An 18,770-nucleotide genomic window follows, 5' to 3' on the forward strand; every position below is an offset into this window, starting at 1 on the left:
CCCGCAGCGTCCGCCGGGCAGGCAGTGATCTCCCGGCACTCTGGGCTTGCATCGGAAGATCCGGGGAAATTTGGTTTTGATTTGTTTGTTTTTAGACAGATAGAGAGGGGGCAACCCTCCAATTGGTAAAGGAAACCGACTTCTACTGAGCAGATTCTCCTACCTCTCTGAACACAGCTTTTTGAAGGCCCGACAGGAATTCTACTTCAAATCTCCTGGAAGAGATTTTCATGTTTTGCTTTAGCAAACTCCAAGGCCACAATACTTCGCCGGTTTTCCCGGTTAGTTTTTTCTTTTTTCCTTTTTTCCTTAAAAAGACATTTTAAAACGTTATCTAAAGCAGCCCTCCTGATCTTTTGGGCGAAGCCTCGGCCAGCCGCCGCGGGCCTGCAGGCGCCCGGAGCGCCGGGTCGGGGAGCGGAGGACGCGCAGCCCGCCTGGGAGCCGGCGATGAGCTGCAAAGCCCTGCGCAGGCCGCCGCGCCAGCAGCCCGGCTCCCCGCTCGCGCCCGCCCCCCGCCCCACTCGGGGGCCCCCGCCAGCGGCTTCTGAGCCGCTCCCAGAGGCTACGTGGAGCAAACACACGTTCGTCCCTTGCTCGGGCGGCGCGGGTCTCCTCGCCCGCCCGGACCCGCGCTTGCAGCCAGGGATGGCGCGGCAGCCGCCGGGCCGGGGAAGCCGAGCGCGAGCGCACCGACCTGTGTGAGGAGGCCCGGAGGTCCGCACCGCCGACGCCCGGCTGCACCGCGGCCCCGGCGCTTCCCCTCCGCTCTGAACTCTGCCTCGGGGTGTCCAGCCCGGACGCGGGGGCGCCGGGAGGAGACGCGGCCTGCAGAAGGCGCGCGGAGAGGCGAGGCGGCCTGCAGGCCCGGGCGGCGAGGGGGCGGCGAGGGCGGGCAGGCGAGCAACGGGAGAAGCGGTGGAGACAAAAGAGGGGCGAGCGGCGCGGCGGGGAGCCGGCAGGGGCGGAGGGCCCCGGGCGCGGGCTCCGAAGACGGCCCCGGGGCGCGTGGCTGCGGCCGCGGCCGGCGTCGCGCGTCCCTGCATCCTCAGAGTCGGCGTGCGCGGGGCTCTCAGAGGTCGAGGCGCGAGTGCAGCGCGCCGGTCTTGGAGTCGTGGTCCCAGTACGAGCAATGCATCATGGCGAGCTCGGGCTGCCGGGCGCAGGCGAACTGCAGGCCCGGCGCGTTGGCGGGCGCGGGCGCCGGGGGCGCGGCGGCGGCCGGGCTGGCGGGGCTGAGCTGGCCCGGGGGCGGCGCGGCGGCCGCGTGGTGCGGCGGGGCCGGCGGCGGCGCGGCGGCCGCGTGCAGATGGTGCGCGTGCGGGTGCGGGTGCGGGTGCGGGTGCGGGTGCGAGTGGGGGTGCGGCGGCGGCGGCGGGGGCGCGGCGGGCGGGCCCCCCAGGCCGTTGTAGGAGTTCACCACGCCGGGGGGCAGCGCCATGCTCTGCACGCGCGAGTACGGCCCGTACGAGGCGGCCGGGCCCGCCAGCCCCTTGACCACCGCGGCCGCGCCCGGGCTGCCCGGGCCCGCGGCCGCCGCGGCCGCCGCCGCCGCCGCCGCGGCCGCCGCCATCTGGCAGGAGGCGTAGGGCATGGGCGAGGGCGGCTGCGGCAGCGGCCAGGAGTTGTTGAGGAAGCCGGACTGCAGGTACTTGGGCGGCGCCAGGTAGCCGTAGCCGTCGGCGCCCGCGCCCGCCACGCCGCAGCCGCCCGCGGCGCCCCCGGCCGCGAAGAGCCCCTTGCCCGGCTGGAAGTGGGCGGGCGGCGGCCGGAAGGGCCGCTTCATGCGGCGGCGGCGGCGGTAGTTGCCCTTCTCGAACATGTCCTCGCAGGCCGGGTCCAGCGTCCAGTAGTTGCCCTTGCGCTCGCCGCCGCCCTCGCGCGGCACCTTGATGAAGCACTCGTTGAGGCTGAGGTTGTGGCGGATGCTATTTTGCCAGCCCTTCTTGTTCTTCTCGTAGAACGGGAACTTGGCGATGATGTACTGGTAGATGCCGGACAGCGTGAGCCTCTTCTCGGCGCTCTCGCGGATCGCCATGGCGATGAGCGCCACGTACGAGTACGGGGGCTTCTGCGCGGGGTCGGGCTTCTCCGGGGCCGCCCCGGCGCCTCCGCCGCCGCCGCCGCCGCCTCCGCCGCCTCCGCCGCCGCCGCCGCCGCCGCCGCCGCCTCCCTTGCCCGGGCTCGGCGGCGGCGGCGGCGCCTCGGGCTCCTTGGCCGCGCGGCCGGGCTCCGGGGCCAGCAGGGCCCCCGCGGCGTCCTCGGGCTCGGGGTAGCTGGCCATCATGGCAAAGCCGGCGCGCCGCGGCCGGGCAGCCCCTGCCCCGTTCCCGCGGTGCCCGCGCGGCGCAGTCCGGGCGCGCGAGGCGGCGCGCGGCCGAGTCTCAAACTTCTGGGCACCGCGGGCGCCGCCCGTGCTCGCCGGCCGGGCCTCTCGCTGCGCTCCTCTGCTCTCTCCCTTCCCCTCGGGAGCGGCCGGCGGGAGTGGAGCTCAGCCTCTGGCCATGGGGAGTCCGCCCAACAGCGAGGGGCTCCGGCCCCGCCGCCCCTCCCCGCGCAGGCCAGTCCCCGCCTCGGTGGGTTTTCTTCTCGGCGCCCTTCCCCTCCCCCCACCCGCCGGTTTTCCCGAGGCGCGACCCGCGTCTCCGGCGGAGCTGCCTGCCGCGGTCCCCAGTGCGCCGGGAGCCTGGCTCAGTGCTGATTCGTATGGGCTCCGCCGAGTTCCGCTTGCGTCAGGCGCCTTCGCCCCTATAGCGGGGCGGCCGGTCGCGCACGGGCGAGTTCATCTCCAAGTCACTTTCTGTGAACGCCCCGCACGGCCCGGGCCGGCCTGCGCCCCTCCCAGCGGGCCGAGGGGGGCCCGGCCGGCGACCCGGCTCCCGCTCCCGCTCCCGCTCCCGCTCCCGCCCCCGCCCCCGCTCCCGCTCCCGCCCGCGCCTGCGATCCGCGGGGCTCGCTCGGCCGGCCGGGCGGGGAGATGCCGAGGGCCCCCGCGGGGGGCGTCCGCGCTCGGCCAGGGCTCGGGGAGTTCGGGCCCCGGCGGGGAGAGGCGCGCCAAGCCTCCTCGCGGCTTTCAGGTGAAAGAGAAGGACTCGGCGGCTCTGCCCCTTCGCCGCAGTTCCCCGGGGCCGAACTTCTAGCTTGGGGCCGGGGGAGGGGCGGGACGGCGAGGGGGCCGGGCGGCGGCGGGGTGGAGAGAGCTGCGCGGTGGCTTTGGGAAAACCAGCCCAGAAACGCGTGTCACTGAACCGAGCAACCTCGGCCTGGCCTGGCCTGGCCTGGCGTGGGCCTGGCCGTCGTGCTTCCAGAGGGACTGGGCCGGATGGGGCTGGGGAGACGGTCGGGGAAGAAGCGCCCAGGAGCCTGGCCTGAAGCCCTTTGTCCTTCCTTGCTCTGCCTCTGGACGCTGGGACCGGACCTCTCCCCAGAACCCGCCTTGTAACCCTCGCTTGGATGTGTGCTTTAACAACACCAAGTAGACTCTCCCCTAGTCCTGCTCCGACGCGGGCGCGAATGTTGCCCGTGGGGCTTTGGGGGACTTGGTCTGTGTGTGCGCCGTTATCACACACACGTCATGGGGCCGGTCTGTCCGTGAGACACGTGAGATACCAGCTGCCCAGGTGCACATGTGCTGGTGCAAAAACACAGGTATGCACACGTACAAGGTGAGATTTATATTTATGGATAAAACATTTATACTTACTCGTGTAATGGTACATGTGTGTCACCTATCAGTAAGTGTGGTTCTGGGATGTCGCATCTTCTCTCTTTTTCCTCTCTCCTTTCTTCCTTCTTCCCTTTCCCTATTCCGACACAGACTGGGAAGAAAAACAAGAGGCTGGGAGAGGCATTTGTTCAAATCTCTCTCCTGACATTTGTCCTGATCTTTCTCCAGGGCTGAGGGGTGAATGCTCATCTACCTGCAGCAGAAGTCTGAATGGGTCCCAGTCACACCTGCGTGCCAAGAGATTGTCTCAGGGGAAATTAATGCTGACACGAAAGGCAGCTGTGCTTTTTAACAGTTTAACTTAGCCTCAACAAAACGTCTGCCATCATAAAGTGTGAGAGAGACGTCCGGGTGTTTTGAATCCTCATGCCCCAAACTCCTTGGTACTAAGGGGGCCGGGATACTTTGGGGAGGAAGGTGAACTGGATGGATGTCATGCCAGGTTGTGTCCCATGTCTGGATTGGCATGCCTGGAGTGGCCACCCCAAAGCTCATTACTACCACTTCCTCTTGGGCTGCCCAGTCTCAGAGGAAGCCTGAAGAGCCCTTAGTGGCCTATGGGCCCAGCACCCATGGCCACGTTTGTGTGTTGCCTGCTTCCGGCTCAGCTCTCTGATCTACATTGTGAGATTAAAGGAAAGGAGGACAGGGTGATGGGCACTTTTGGAATTCAGCATCGTGCAAATGACTACAGAGAGGTCAGCAGGGCAGTCTGGTCTGAACACTAAAGTGAGAGGGAACAGGGCTCTCCTAAACTCACTTCAGTAAATTCCCTCCCCTCCCCTCCATTTAAGTATATTTTAGGGTAGCTTGATTGTTTCTCCTGCTGCTCCCATTATACACTGGGGTAAGCAGCACCTCTTCAAAACCTCTGTGGCTGTCTCCTGAGCAGGAGTGCAGGTGTTTTTCTTCTTTCTCACCCCCATCCATGCCCAGGCTAGGGGTGGGAGTGATGTGAATTTGGTTTGGGGCTGCTGCAGATTGACCCTAGCGCCCCTCCTCCCCCTCGGTCTGGGCAGGGGGAAGAAAACAGTTGGGTCTGGCCCCAACCTGCGGGTGTGTGTGCTCTCTCCTCTCCTCTTTTTTTCTGACCACCCAGGCTGGCTCTCTGTCTCGCTCTCCCCCTTTGCAGGCATTTCCGCTGCTGGCCTGCAGCAGCCAGGTGTAACAGCATTGTTGTGTGTGTCATCACTTCCCCGAATTCCAAACTCGGCTCCCTTTTCAGCCTTTAAGGAGTGTGTGTGTGTGTGTGTGTGTGTGTGTGTGTATGTGTGTGCGTGCACGTGTGGGTAGGAGGTGGGGGTAAAGGAAGGAGTTCCTGTAAAGGGTCTTCTGGGTGGACAGGAGTCCTGCTCCTTTCAGGTATTGCTGTCCAGGAAGCGGTGGGGCGCGCCTTGCCTTACTTCCCAGCCCTCTAGGGCCGGCCGGGGAGGGCCCCGCTTCCTGGCGAGGTCCAGGCCGGCCGACCGTGTCGAGGCTCGTGGGGGGGCATCCTCTCTCCCCGCGGCATTGCGGCGACGCCGGGCCTCCGTCCAGTGACCTCGGGGCGGTGCCCACCTCGCAGGCCCGGGCGGAGCTCCGGGCCTCTCCGTCCGGGTTTCCCGGGGGCCTGCAGCTGCAGCGCGGGAGCCGCCGCCAGTGCCTCCTGCCGGGCTTCCCGCCCGGGCGCCGCCGGCGGGGCGCGGCCCCCCTCCTGCGCCCGCCCCGCGCCCGCGAGGCCCCGACAGCCGGCGCAGCGGTCCACTCGGCTCTCGGCTCGGGCTCGGACGCAGGACGCAGGACGCAGGGAGACGCTTCTCTCCGCCCCGGGGGGGATCCTGCATCGGGCCGCCGCCGAAGCGGCCGCGCCTCTGGGGATCCCGGCGGCCGGGGTGGGGGGGAGGTGGGGGGCTCCGGCCAGGTGAGCGGCCCAGCGGCCCGAGGTCGCCGCCGGCTGCTCGAATGAGGCCCCGAGGTGCCCTTTCCCGGCGGGGCCCTGCTACACCCTCCGGCTTCCCGCCGGGCGCGAGCGCAGAGGGACCGAGCCCGCGGCAGCCCTCTCCCTGGGGTGCGCAGCCCTCTCCCTGGGGTGCGGCCTCTGCGGCGCGGCGCGGCGGGAAAGGTGAAGCCCGGCTGCGTGCGCGGGCACATCCCTGCAGCTGCACACCTCAGCTGTCAGCGCTACTCCCGGCTCCTCCTACGCCCCCTGGACTCCAGGTCTCTGCACCCCCGTCACATCCCTCCATCCACTGCTCCCCGGGCCACCCCGTATCTCCTCCCGTTCTCCTTTTCTCCGCTATCCTCACACACTCACCTGTTAGACTAGTTCAGATCCAGCACAGTTTGGTAGAAAACCTGACACTCTGATGCCTGGCCTTTAAGCTTCTTTACACACTTGGGCACGCAGCTATCTCATGACACAGAGTGACCTCTTGGGTCCATGTCTACAAGCCTGACACCAAATGCCTGTTGCTGCTTTGATATCTTTGGCTCAGGGTTAGGGTGACTGAGCTGCCACCTGGATGTTCCCTTGGTGAAGTTGCTTCTCAGAGTTCTTTGGGAAGCTCAGGTACAGAACATATTCCTGATGCACTTTAACACACACAGGCCACTCACACAGGCTTTGTCTGTGTTTTGTAGCTGAGCTCCCTGCCACGCAGACAGGCTGCAGCCTGAGTGAGTGCTTGGTTCTTCTGCACACACCCACATAGCGCCAGGCCCCAGGCAGGCCCACAGTATTTTGCCTGGTTGAGACTGGCAGAGACACCCAAATCTATGCTTGGGAGAAAGAGTGAGAAAGAATAGAGAAGGAGAGAGAGAGAGGAGAGAGAGAGAGAGAGAGAGAGAGAGAGAAGAAGAAGCCATTACCTTCTGGGGAAGAACTCACAGATGAGAGGTGTTACCAGTTGGTATCTTAGTGAATCCTACACCCCTCACTCTGTGTTTGGCTGGGCTGGGAGGGTTAGACTAGCGTTCTGGGCTCCTCCTTACCTCACTGATGTTGGGCCTCAAGTTCACTAGCATCTCTTTGCCCCAGGGGGTGTGTGCCCTACCCTTTACCTGGCTGACTGCCCGGCAGTTGTAGGCATTTCTTCTGGTTGAGCCTAACTTAGGGAGAAAAGGCAGAGGGGGCGGGTTCCTGGGCAATGTGGGACCTTCCCTCTCCAAAGACTTTTGGGATGCTCCCAGAGACATAATTCTTGGGTGGCAGGATGACCAGCTTCCTTTGGTATCACATGGCCATTACTCCCATGGCCCAAAGCTATTTTTTTCAGCCTTAAACAGTGAGTTCAGGTGCTCACTGCCACTAGGTGCTTTCTGTCCCCTCACCCCCACCCCATGCTTGAGAGCATGATGTGTTGTTGTTTAAAGTTGCCTTGTTGCCTTTCTCCACACCCACACTGCAAGCCTTGATGGGTAGGGACTCTGTCCTCCACTTCTTACTCACTGCTTCCCACCAGGACTGGCTTAATGTGTTTTAATGACATTGGATACCGCCTCCATTCCATAGAGAGAATTGAGAGATGCCACTCTCCTTGTAATGAAGCTGGAATTTCCAAGAAAGGGATTGCAGGTGGGTAAGAGTGGCTGGAGCATGGAGGGCCAGCTCGGGATCTGAGTGTCCTCTGGCATTTGGGGCTATCTGTGATTACAGCTGCACAGCCATGTTGCTGAACCCTGGGCCAGGACACCTTCCTCATGCTGAGGACCTGTGTGAGACATTTACTAAACTTTACTAGAAATAGGGTGGCCTTGGCATCTGTAGCAGCTAGCTTATAAGGTAAGGCCAGTTGTCTGGAGCCCCAGGAAGGCCCATGAGGGGGTGGCTGAAAGTGTACTTCCTTACTCCCTGCTCAAGCTTCTGTCCACAAATGGGCACTGTGTACGGAGCCTCTGTGCAGGAGGGCAGTTTTACATGCCTACCTTTGTTTATTATTTTATTTATTTATTTAAAACATTTTTAGATGCCTATCTTTGATGAAGTCCAGAGGAAGGGGGAGAGAAGGGCCAACTTTTGTGTTTTGCAATACTGGCCTTCTGAAGATTTCCCTCATGCCCAAATTGTGTGTGTGTGTGTGTGTGTGTGTGTGTGTGTGTGTGTGTTGCATAACTTGCATATGTAAACACTGCATCTCAAGTATACAGCCTGATGTATTTTTATATACAGTGCACCATGTAACCACAACCCTGATCAAGATATGGAATATTGGAGCACCTGGGAGGGTTCAGACAGTTGAGTGACTCTTGGTTTTGGCTCAGGTTATGATCTCAGTTTGGTGGGATTGAGCCCCCGAGTCCAGCTCTGCACTCGGTGGGGAGTCTGCTTGAGATTCTCTCTCCCTCTGCCCCTCTCCACTGTGCTCTTTCTCTCTCTCTCTAACATAAATCTTTTAAAAAAGATATGAAATGTGAACATTTTTGTCACCACTGATGGTCTCCTTATAATTTTTCCTCTTTAATACCTACTCCCAAGGATAACTGTATTCTGATTTCTATCACCATAGATGGACTTTGCCTGTATATAAATGGACCATACAGCATGTACTCTTTTGTGTCTAGTTTCTTCTGCATAACATATTTTTGATATCCATTCATCTTGTTGCATATGTCAGACATTAGTTTCTCTTTATTGCTGTATAATATTCCAGAATTTGCTTATCTGTTCACCTATTAAGGGACATCTGTGCTATTTCCAGTTTTGAGATATTATAAATAAAGCTGCTGTCAACATTTTCACACTTGTCTTTTTCTGAAGGGTGTTTTATTATTCTTGCGTGAATACCTAGGAGAGTAGGCATATGTGTAGTGTTAAAAGATATTGCCAGTGGTTTTCCAAAGTAGAACAAATTACAGCACTGTGCAGACAGACAAACATACTGTTACAGGGCATTTTCCTTATAGATAGCATTCTCCACTGTGTATCTCCAGCTACTATCAACAGCATCACTGTAATAGAATAAAATAGATACCCTTTGTTAAGCACTTATTTTGAGCAAGAAACTTTATATTCATGTTCTCATTTCATTTTTATGACAAATCTAAGGTATTGGTACTATTCTCATTTTATAGATGAAGAAACTGAGGTGCAGAGAAGCTAAATAACTTGCTGAAGGCTCCCAGACAATAAATGGCAGCTGGATTCTGCAGCCCTGAGTTTCACCTCTATTTGCCTATGCAAGGTCAGGAAGTCCTTCCTTCCATCCGACCAAACCTAGCTGTCATTTATGAGATCCATTTCCTATAACTTTTGGTTTTCCCCATATACATTATCACAACCAATCCTGAGATCAATGTACACACACATATGTACACAATCATTGTCTTAGCCACACACACTTACTGTGAAGAAGAAGGGCATGAGGAGGGCCAATTCAGTGAAAAACACAAAGGTTGCCGAGCCTTGGGCTCAGCAACCTGATAGTGTGCCTCTTAGGGAATTTGCAGATGATTGGACCAGGGACAGTTCTGCTTCTGGATGCTATAGAGCAGAATTCGGAACCCATCGTTTTCTGAGAAGGGCATTTGGTCTTCCTCCCAAATGCTGAGCCAAACCCATGACCATGATGCATTAGGGGCATTAGCCTGAGTGTCTCTTCATTGACAGAGTTTGTCCAGGGATGGTCATCTTTTCCTAGAAGGAGATAAAAACCTGGGAATGGGATGCCTGGGTGGCTCAGCGGTTGGGCGTCTGCCTTCGGCTCGGGGCGTGTTCCTGGAGTCCCAGGATCGAGTTCCCACTTTGGGCTCCCTGCATGGAGCCTGCTTCTCCCTCTGCTTGTGTCTCTGCCTCTCTCTCTGTGTGTGTCTCCCATAAATAAATAAAATCTTAAAAAAAGAAAAAAGAAAACCTGAGAATGTTGTACCTTGCTTGGGCTTGGGAAAGTGTTGAGTAGGGAGGCAGATTTGTGTGGTCTGAGTGGGGAGAAAGCATCAAGTCTGGAGAACTGCACTTGTGGCAAGAGAACTTGACTGGGCCCTGCAAGCAGTGGTCACTCTGAGGAGAGCCAAAAGCCTTCTTGTGGTCCTAAAAACGTTGTAACCAAGTATCCCAGCCCCTGGGCTTGAGCGAAAGGGGTGCATTGACCCTGTGGGTGGAGGCAGTATATGGGTACTACACTCTGTGCAGCTGGCTCCTCCTCAGGCCCCTTTTTAGACTAATTGAGGGCTTGCTGGGCTCCGGGTTTGTAATTGGGGGTAATTGTTGACAGGCTGCTGTGGTGGTACAAGCAGGCTTTTGTTGGGGAAATAGTGGTCAGGATTTTGGTGCTTTGAGTGGGAACACTCCAGCATTCTGGTCTGCTCAGTTCCAGGTACTTCTTGGTACCTAGCCTTTTGCTAGGGGGCAACATTTCTGAGGAATGGGGACTGGTACCATGTTTGAACAGGAAGGGGTCCACTCATTTACCGAATGGGAGCTCAGGTCCAGAAACGTACGAGGTCTGCTTTAGGCCATAGAGGTAGATGGAAGGGAGGGCCTGGTACTATAATTGATGCATGCCTCCCCACAGGCTGGGAGGCCCCATGGTGGAATGGTTAACACAGACCTCTGTTCCAATTCTTAGGGTTATCAGCCTGGAAAATTATGAAACCTTGCTGAGTTTTAGAATTTTATCATGCTTTTATTTTTGCTTTTTAAAAAGATTTAATTTATTTGAGAGAGAGCACGAGCAGAAGGAGAGGGAGAAACAGACTGCCTGCTGAGCAGGGAGCCTGACATGGGCTTGATCTCAGGACCCTGAGACTATAACTTGAGCTGAGGGCAGCCGCTTAACTAACTGAGCCACCCAGGCACCCCGACTTTTATCATTTTTTAAATAGGCAATATATTCACATATATCAAAAAATTAAAAATATTGAAGGCTTACAGTGAAAAGTCTCCCTTCCATCTCAGTCTCCAGGTTACCCATGTCACAGGTAGCCAGTGGCCCTGGTTTTATATATATCCTTCCAGATGTATTTTATGCACATACAAACACATGTACGTGAATTCTCCTGCCCTCCTTCACTTTTTGCATATGGCAGCATCTAATGCTCTATACTTCAGAAATCTTTCCATATCAGTGCATTTTCTTTTTACAGCATTAGACTTTAGAGTATTAGGCTTCTTCCAATCTTTTGCCTTTTTAAAAAAGATTTATTTATTTATTATTTTAGAGAGAGAGCGAGCTCATGCAAGCAGGGAGAGGCTGAGGGGAAGAGGATGAGGGAGAGAGGGGCAGAGAAGCAGACTCCCTGCTGAGCACAGAACCTGATGATGATGATGATGATGATGTGGGACTCAATCCCAGGACTGGGAGATCATGACCTGAGCCAAAACCAAGAGTCAGAGGCTTAACTGATGGAGCCACCCAGGCGCCCCCAATCTTTTGCTTTTATAAAGAATATTGTAATGTATAATCTTGTATATGCCTAAGTTTGTAGGTGTGTGCCTATATCTGTAAAGAAAATTCTAAAGTAAAGAGTTAGGTCAAAGGGTGTCAGAGATGTGAGTATTTGTAACTTTGGGATGTTACCAATTACCCTTCTTATTTATGGAACCACCACTATACACGCCCATAAGTGTATGGGATTCCTGTTTCTCCACAGCCTCACTAACACACATCTTTCTTTCTTTTTTTTAATAATAAATTTGTTTTTTATTGGTGTTCAATTTGCCAACATACAGAATAACACCCAGTGTTCATCCTGTCAAGTGCCCCCCTCAGTGCCCGCCACCCAGTCACCCCTATCCCCCGCCCTCCTCCCCTTCCACCACCCCTAGTTCGTTTCCCAGAGTTAGGAGTCTTCCATGTTCTGTCTCCTTTCTGATATTTCCTACCCATTTCTTCTCCCTTCGCCTCTATTCCCTTTCACTATTATTTATATTCCCCAAATGAATGAGAACATATAATGTTTGTCCTTCTCCGATTGACTTATTTCACTCAGCATAATACCCTCCAGTTCCATCCACGTCAAAGCAAATGGTGGGTATTTGTCATTTCTAATAGCTGAGTAATATTCCATTGTATACATAGACCACATCTTCTTTATCCACTCATCTTTCGATGGACACCGAGGCTCCTTCCACAGTTTGGCTATTGAACACACATCTTTTTATTTAAGAAATAAATCCTACAGATATAGTTGTGGACCCTCCTGTACCTTTCCTCAACTCCTCCCTGTTCCTCCCTCTCCTGAGGTGATCACCATGGTAAACTTGGTGCTTAATAATCCCATACCTGTTTTTATACTTGTACTGCAAGTGTATCCACTCCTAGGCAATACTTAGTATTGTTCTGTGTTTCATAACTTTATATAAATGGTATCCTGCTGTTGCAGAAAGACACATGCTTGCTTTTTCATTCATCCTTATGTTTGTGAAAAGCTCCTAGTTGATACACAAAGACAAGCTCCATTCCTTTTCACTATGTTGCACCATGCCATTGTGTGCACACACCACTGGATACGTTTCTCTTGAGGGATGGTTGGGTTATTTACTATTCTTTACTGTTACCAGTAGTCCTTCTATGGACCTTCTTATATATGTCTGCTCACGCTCATGCGCTACACTTTACCAAGAAGTAGGACTGCTGGATCAAAGGGCACAGACATCTTCAAACTTTACTAGTTATTGTTAAATAGCTTCTTTGTCAGTAAATCAGAGAGAGTGATGCCTATATCCCAGAAAGTCAGTGTCAGTGAGTGAAATGGTATAGTGGGAGAAAATCTGGGTTTGGATTTCAGCAGGTCTAGACTTAAATTTTGGCTCAATGATTTATCTGGTGTGTGACTTTGGGTCTGTTATTTAGCCACTCTGTGCTTTGGTTCCCTAGTCTGCAAAACAGTAATGATAGTATGTAGGTAGCAGGGTTCCTGAGAAGACTAAGTAGGATTCAGTGGGAAAAATAACACAGGATCTGGCAAAGAGGAGGCACTAAAAAAAAAAAAAGTCTCAGCAATTATTATTACTATTTACATATATTTATTTTTTATTAAACTCTATCCCCAATGTGGGGATCAAACTCATGACCCCGAGATCAAGAGTTGCATGCTCCAGGTGCCTGGTGGCTCAGTCAGTTAAGCTTCTGCCTTTGGCTCAGGTCATGATCTCAGGGTCCTGAGATTGAGCCCTGGTTGTGCTCCCTGCCCCATGGGGATCCTGCTTCTCCCTCTCCCTCTGCCACTACCCCCTGCTTGTGCTCTCTCTCTCTGTCAAATAAATAAATCTTTTTTTTTTTTTTTTTTTAAAGAAAGAGTTGCATGCTCTACTGACTGAACCAGCCAGGTGCCCCAATTATGATGATGATGTCTTTCATCTCTTTGTTTTTTTAACCTGTTATTGTGGTAGATTTCATTTAAAAAAAAGATTCTATTTATTTATTCATGAAAGACACACACACACACACAGAGGTAGAGACACAGGCAGAGGGAGAAGCAGACTCCACGCAGGGAGCCCAATGTGGGACTCGATCCCGGGACCCCAGCAACACATCCAGAGCTGAAGGCAGGTGCTCAACCACTGAGCCACGCAGGCGTCCCTTGTGGTAGATTTCAGACTTACAAAATAGGAGAGAGGATAGTACAATGAACCCTCATCTGGCTCTACCCATTTCTTCACCCATCCTTGATGAGATTCTTTTGAAGCCAATCCCAGAAATCCCATCCATGACTTCACTCATAAACATATAAGCTTATATGCCTAAAATATAAGCACTTAAAAGAAGCATAGCTACCATACCATCACCATACCTAAAAATTGAGCGGGATTTCTTAGTATATCAAACTCACAGTTAATATTCAAATCTTCTCAATAGTCTCAAAAGGATTTTACTGTTGGTTTGAGTCAGGATCCAAACAAGATCCATACATTACATTTGGTTAATATGTCTCTTAAGTCTCTTTTAATCTATAGGTATCTTTCTTCTCTTTCCTCCTTGCAATATATCTGTTAACAATAGAGGGGCGCTTGTCCTATGGAGTTTCTCACAGCCTGGATTTTGCCGATTGCATCCCTGTGGCATCTTCTAGCATGCTCTCCTGTCCTCTATTTTCAGTGCATCGTAGATCTAGAGGCTTGGTTAGATCAGGTTTGATATTTTGGCAAGAACACTTCACCAGGAGTGTTCTGTAGTTCCATCAGGGGACACTAATGTGTGTTTTTTTTTTTTTTCTTTTTGGATTTTAACATTCATTGATAACCACTGCCTAGAGCTATTATTCATTAAAGTTTATTAGCAAAATCGTGATATTCCTTTTTTTGGTATATATTTTTTATTGGAGTTCGATTTGCCAACATACAGCATAACACCCAGTGCCCATCCCATCAAGTGCCCCCCTCAGTGCCCGTCACCCAGTCACCCCAACCCTCCGCCCCCCTCCTCTTCCACTACCCCTTGTTGAGTTAGGAGTCTCTCATGGTTTGTCACCCTCTCTGATTTTTCCCACCTATTTCCTTTCCCCTTTATTCCCTTTCAGTATTTTTCATATTCCCTGTATGAGTGAAACCGTATAATGTTTGTCCTTCTCCAATTGACTTACTTCACTCAGCATAATACCCTCCAGTTCCATCCACGTCGAAGCAAATGGTGGGTATTTGTCATTTCTAATGGCTGAGGAATATTCCATTGTATACGTAGACCACATCTTCTTTATCCAGTCATCTTTCAATGGACACTGAGGCTCCTTCCACAGTGTGGCTATTGTGGACATTGCTGCTAGAAACATTGGGGTGCAGGTGTCTCGATCTTTCACTGCATCTGTATCTTTGGGGTAAATCCCCAGCAGTGCAATTGCTGGGTGGTAGGGTAGCTCTATTTTAACTCTTTGAGGAACCTCCACACAGTTTTCCAGAGTGGCTGCCCCAGTTCACATTCCCACCAACAGTGCTAGAGGGTTCCCCTTTCTCCACATCCTCTCCAACATTTGTTGTTTCCTGTCTTGTTAATTTTCCCCATTCTCACTGGTGTGAGGTGGTATCTCATTGTGGTTTTGATTTGTATTTCCCTGATGGCAAGGGATGTAGAGCGTTTTCTCATGTGCTTGTTGGCCATGTGTAGGTCTTCTTTGGAGAAATTTATGTCTTTTGCCCATTTCATGATTGGATTGTCTGTTTCTTTGCTGTTGAGTTTAAAAAGTTCTTTATAGATCTTGGATACTAGCCCTTTATCTGATAGGTCACTTGCAAATATCTTCTCCCATTCTGTAGTTTGTCTTTTAGTTTTGTTGACTGTTTCTTTTGCTGTGCAGAAGCTTTTTATCTTGATGAAGTCCCAGTAGTTCATTTTCTGCTTTTGTTTCCCTTGCCTTCATTGATGTATCTTTTTTTTTTTTTTTAAGATTTATTTATTTATGATAGACATAGAGAGAGAGAGAGGCAGAGACACAGGAGGAGGGAGAAGCAGGTCCATGCCGGGAGCCTGATGTGGGACTCGATCCCGGGACTCCAGGATCGCACCCTGGGCCAAAGGCAGACGCTAAACCGCTGAGCCACCCAGGGATCCCCTTCATAGATGTATCTTGCAAGAAGTTGCTGTGGCCAAGTTCAAAAAAGCTGTTGCCTGTGATCTCCTCTAGGATTTTGATAGATTCTTGTCTCACATTTAGATCTTTCATCCATTTTGAGTTTATCTTTGTGTATAGTGTAAGAGAATGGTCTAGTTTCATTCTGCATGTGGCTGTCCAATTTTCCCAGCACCATTTATTGAAGGGACTGTCCTTTTTCCAGTGGATAGTCTTTCCTGCTTTGTCGAATATTAGTTGACCATAGAATTGAGGGCCAATTTCTGGGTTCTCTATTCTGTTCCACTGATCTATGTGTCTGGTTTTGTGCCAGTACCACACTGTCTTGATGACCACAGCTTTGTAGTACAACTTGAAATCTGACATTGTGATGCTCCTGGTTCTGGTTTTCTTTTCTTTTCTTTTTTTCCATATCATTATTTTTAATGTCCAATGTTTATAATATGAGGGCCGGGGCTTTCTCCTCAACTCAAGTTTATAAATTTTCAATTGGCTTGTGAGGCCAATAGGGATACTTCTTCTTGTCTAATTTGGTTTCTGGGAAGACTTCATTCAGGTCCTCAATGGTCATCTGATCAAATGGAATTATGTTCTTCATCTTCTCCAGCTCTTTTTCATATTCTTCAATCCTGGCCTTTGAGAGGGACAAAAACTCAGCACAGCTTTTCACATCTTCTTTTTCCTCAGCATCCACCTGGACAGTGTATTTATCTTCTGGCACAGGAATCTTCAGGGCATGAAACTTCTTCTCAAAGTCATCTACCAAGCCAGCCTTTGCCACATTGGCCTTGTAGTAAGCCCAGTCGATAGCAGGTGGTTTCTCAGAAGAGTAGCCAACCTGGAGGTAAGCATCTCATTCCAGGATTTCAGAGAGTTGGCAATGGCCTTCTGGTTTCGGGGTATGATCCCCCCAAAAGCTACCCAGTTAATGGTTTTTAGAGCAAGTTTTCGCCCAGCCATCTTGAGATCCTTCACTGACCCCGGCGGCCCACAGTCAACACCTGGCTCTGGTTTTCTTTTTCAATATTCCCCTGGCTATTCAGGGTCTTTTCTGATTCCACACAAATCTTAAGATTGCAAAATGGTGATATTCTAATTCTGTTATTCCTTCTTCATTAATTAATTGGATTATTCCTTTTAAAATATTTTATTTATTTTTTCATTAGAGATACACAGACAGAGGCAGAGACATAGGCCGAGGAAGAAGCAGGATCCCTGCAGGAAGCCCAATGCAGGACTCAATCTCAGGACCCCAGGATTATGACCTGAGCCAAAGGCAGATGGTCAACCACTGAGGCACCCTGGTACCCCCTAACTGGACTATTCCTTTTTTTTTTTTTTAAGATTTTATTTATTTATTCATGAGAGACACACAGAGAGAGAGAGAGAGAGTCAGAGGCATAGGGAGAAACAGGCTCCGTGTAGGGAGCCTGACGTGGGGCTCGATCCTGGGTCTCCAGGATCATGCCCTGGGCTGAAGGCGGCGCTAAACTGCTGAGCCACCCGGGCTGCCCCTAACTGGACTATTCCTAAAAGAGAAACTTCTCTTTATCAACCGTCTGCCTTCCCTGAGGTAGAATCCTTCAAGGACAGGCAGGATGAGTGATGGATTCTTCTTATATTTAATGACAGTGACAGTGGGACTCTATGTGATCATTTAGGAAATGGCTGATTTTGTGGGTCCTGAAAGATATTAGGCAATGTTTTCCATTCAAAAGCAGAAAGGAAGAAAAGGAAGAAATGAATAAATGCACCAACTCCCTAATCACATCATTTGTTTCTTCACACACATTTGTTGGACCCTTTTCTACGCACTGGCTGTTCTGGGTGTGGGGATGCTGGGAGGAGCAATGCATGATTTCTAAATGCCCATGGGGAGCTCCAGGTGACAAGTACACAGCCTGAACACAGCTCCCCCAAACCAAGACACAGGTGCCATAGGAGGGAAGATGAAGAAAGGAAGGATTTCTGCCTGGGTAATCTGGGAAGGCCTTAATGGGTAAAGGTCAGGCCCCCCAGGGGAGGCCCCAGTAGGGCTGAGCTGCTCATCAATACCACTGCAGGTGCTGGGGGCCAGAGGACAGCATGTTGTTGCTCTAATCAAGAGGTACTTTCAACTGTGTGCCTGTCAGATGCCCAGGGAAATACCGAGTGCTCTGGTGGACATAAGAAATTTGAACCACAATAATCAGCAAGCACTGGGTGTAATTCGACAATTTTTTTTTTTTTCCAACAAATGTTCGAATGTTTATCGTGTACTCCAGAAGCAGGCTCTGCAGGTGAGTTGGGCATGCTCCCTACCTCCAACAGTCCATGTGACCATCTTGGCAGGTTCACGTTCTAGGTGCTCTGTGTTCCCGTATACCCCTCCTCTCACCCCAAACTAGAGGTGCATTCTTAGTCATGTGGGCCTTCTGTCTGCCCTGCTAGGGCATGGTAATGGTGACTTACCCATCTGCATCTTCTCAGCTGCTTACTGTTCATTCTTCAAGTTGGCTCATCACTTCTTGGAGGTCTTCCCTGGCCCAATCCATTGGCAGGCTAGGTTGGGTATTAGAGTTCCCATGGCACTTTGTCTGTGTTTCCTTGTATCTCAGCAATTATTACTCTCCTTTGTAATTTATCTTTCTTTTCTCTTTTCTTTTTTTAAAGTAGACCCCATGCCCGGTGTGGAACCCAACACGGGGCTTGAACTCATAACCCTGAGATCAAGACCTGAGCTGAGATCAGGAGTTGCAGGCTTAACCGAATGAGCCACCCAGGTGCCCTATATATTTTTTGAATTGATTTTTTTCCCCGTCTTCTACTAGACTGTGAACTCTCTGAGGGCAGTGGTTGTGTTAATATCTTTGTATACGAGTGCCTGATGTATCTGTGTGTCTGGCCGAAAATGTTAAATGAATGCCTGTAACTCCGTCAGTGCTTCTTTCTTACAGGTGAAGACTAGTCTGAGAAAAGACTATACACTCAAATGTTGTAAGTCATTGACACTTTAGTATGAATTGCTCCGTGATTTAATTACAGTTCTGTGAGAGGCAGACCCTGGGAGTGGGAAGGAAGCTAGGACAAGTGAGGCTCCAAATCTAGGCTCCAAATGTGCGTGTTCAATGAAGAGGGGAATTGAGGTAGGCGAGGGTCCTGGGAGGCTCTAGGGCAAAGGCAACGGGCAGTCCCCACAGGCCCTGCAGCGTGGGAAGTCCGGGTGTGCCAGGCCTGCCGGCGCACTAGGGTGCAGGACGCGGACCAGGCGCCCCGCGTCCCATCGGGCCGGAAACGGGGCTCGCCCGAGCGCGGGGGGCTTCCTCGCTTTGTGCCGCGCCACTTCCCCACCGAGGCCCGCCGGAAGCGGCGGCCGGCGGTCGGGCCCGCGGGCGCGCTCTCTCCCCGCCGCGCTCAGGAAGCCCGCGGGAGCCGGGGCCCCGCTCGCCGCGCCCCACCGCGCCCCACCGCGCCCCACCGCGCCCCACCGCGCCCCACCGCGCAGGCCTGGCGCCCGGGCCGCGGGGCGCACGGGGGCGCACGGGGGCGCACGGGGGCGCACGGGGGCGCACGGGGCCGGGGGGCC

The 18,770-nt window shown here is 52.8% G+C and overlaps 1 protein-coding gene across 2 annotated transcripts; it reads right to left on the reverse strand.

Moving 5' to 3' along the window:
- Positions 1-1,030: 1,030 nt before the first annotated feature.
- FOXL2 (forkhead box L2) lies at positions 1,031-2,287 on the reverse strand. 2 transcript variants are annotated; one of them, XM_038570188.1, is made up of 2 exons: positions 2,161-2,287; positions 1,031-2,109 (listed from the first exon to the last, which is right to left on the reverse strand). In XM_038570188.1, the coding sequence occupies exons 1-2, from the start codon at positions 2,285-2,287 to the stop codon at positions 1,073-1,075; spliced, it is 1,164 nt and encodes a 387-aa protein (XP_038426116.1). In that variant the 3' UTR covers positions 1,031-1,072. The 2 variants fall into 2 exon arrangements, with proteins under 2 accessions (XP_038426116.1, XP_038426115.1); XM_038570187.1 differs by having other exon boundaries at positions 1,031-2,287.
- Positions 2,288-18,770: the final 16,483 nt, after the last annotated feature.

Source organism: Canis lupus, chromosome 23, assembly GCF_011100685.1.
Source record: "Canis lupus familiaris isolate Mischka breed German Shepherd chromosome 23, alternate assembly UU_Cfam_GSD_1.0, whole genome shotgun sequence".
Taxonomy (NCBI): Eukaryota; Metazoa; Chordata; class Mammalia; order Carnivora; family Canidae; genus Canis; species Canis lupus.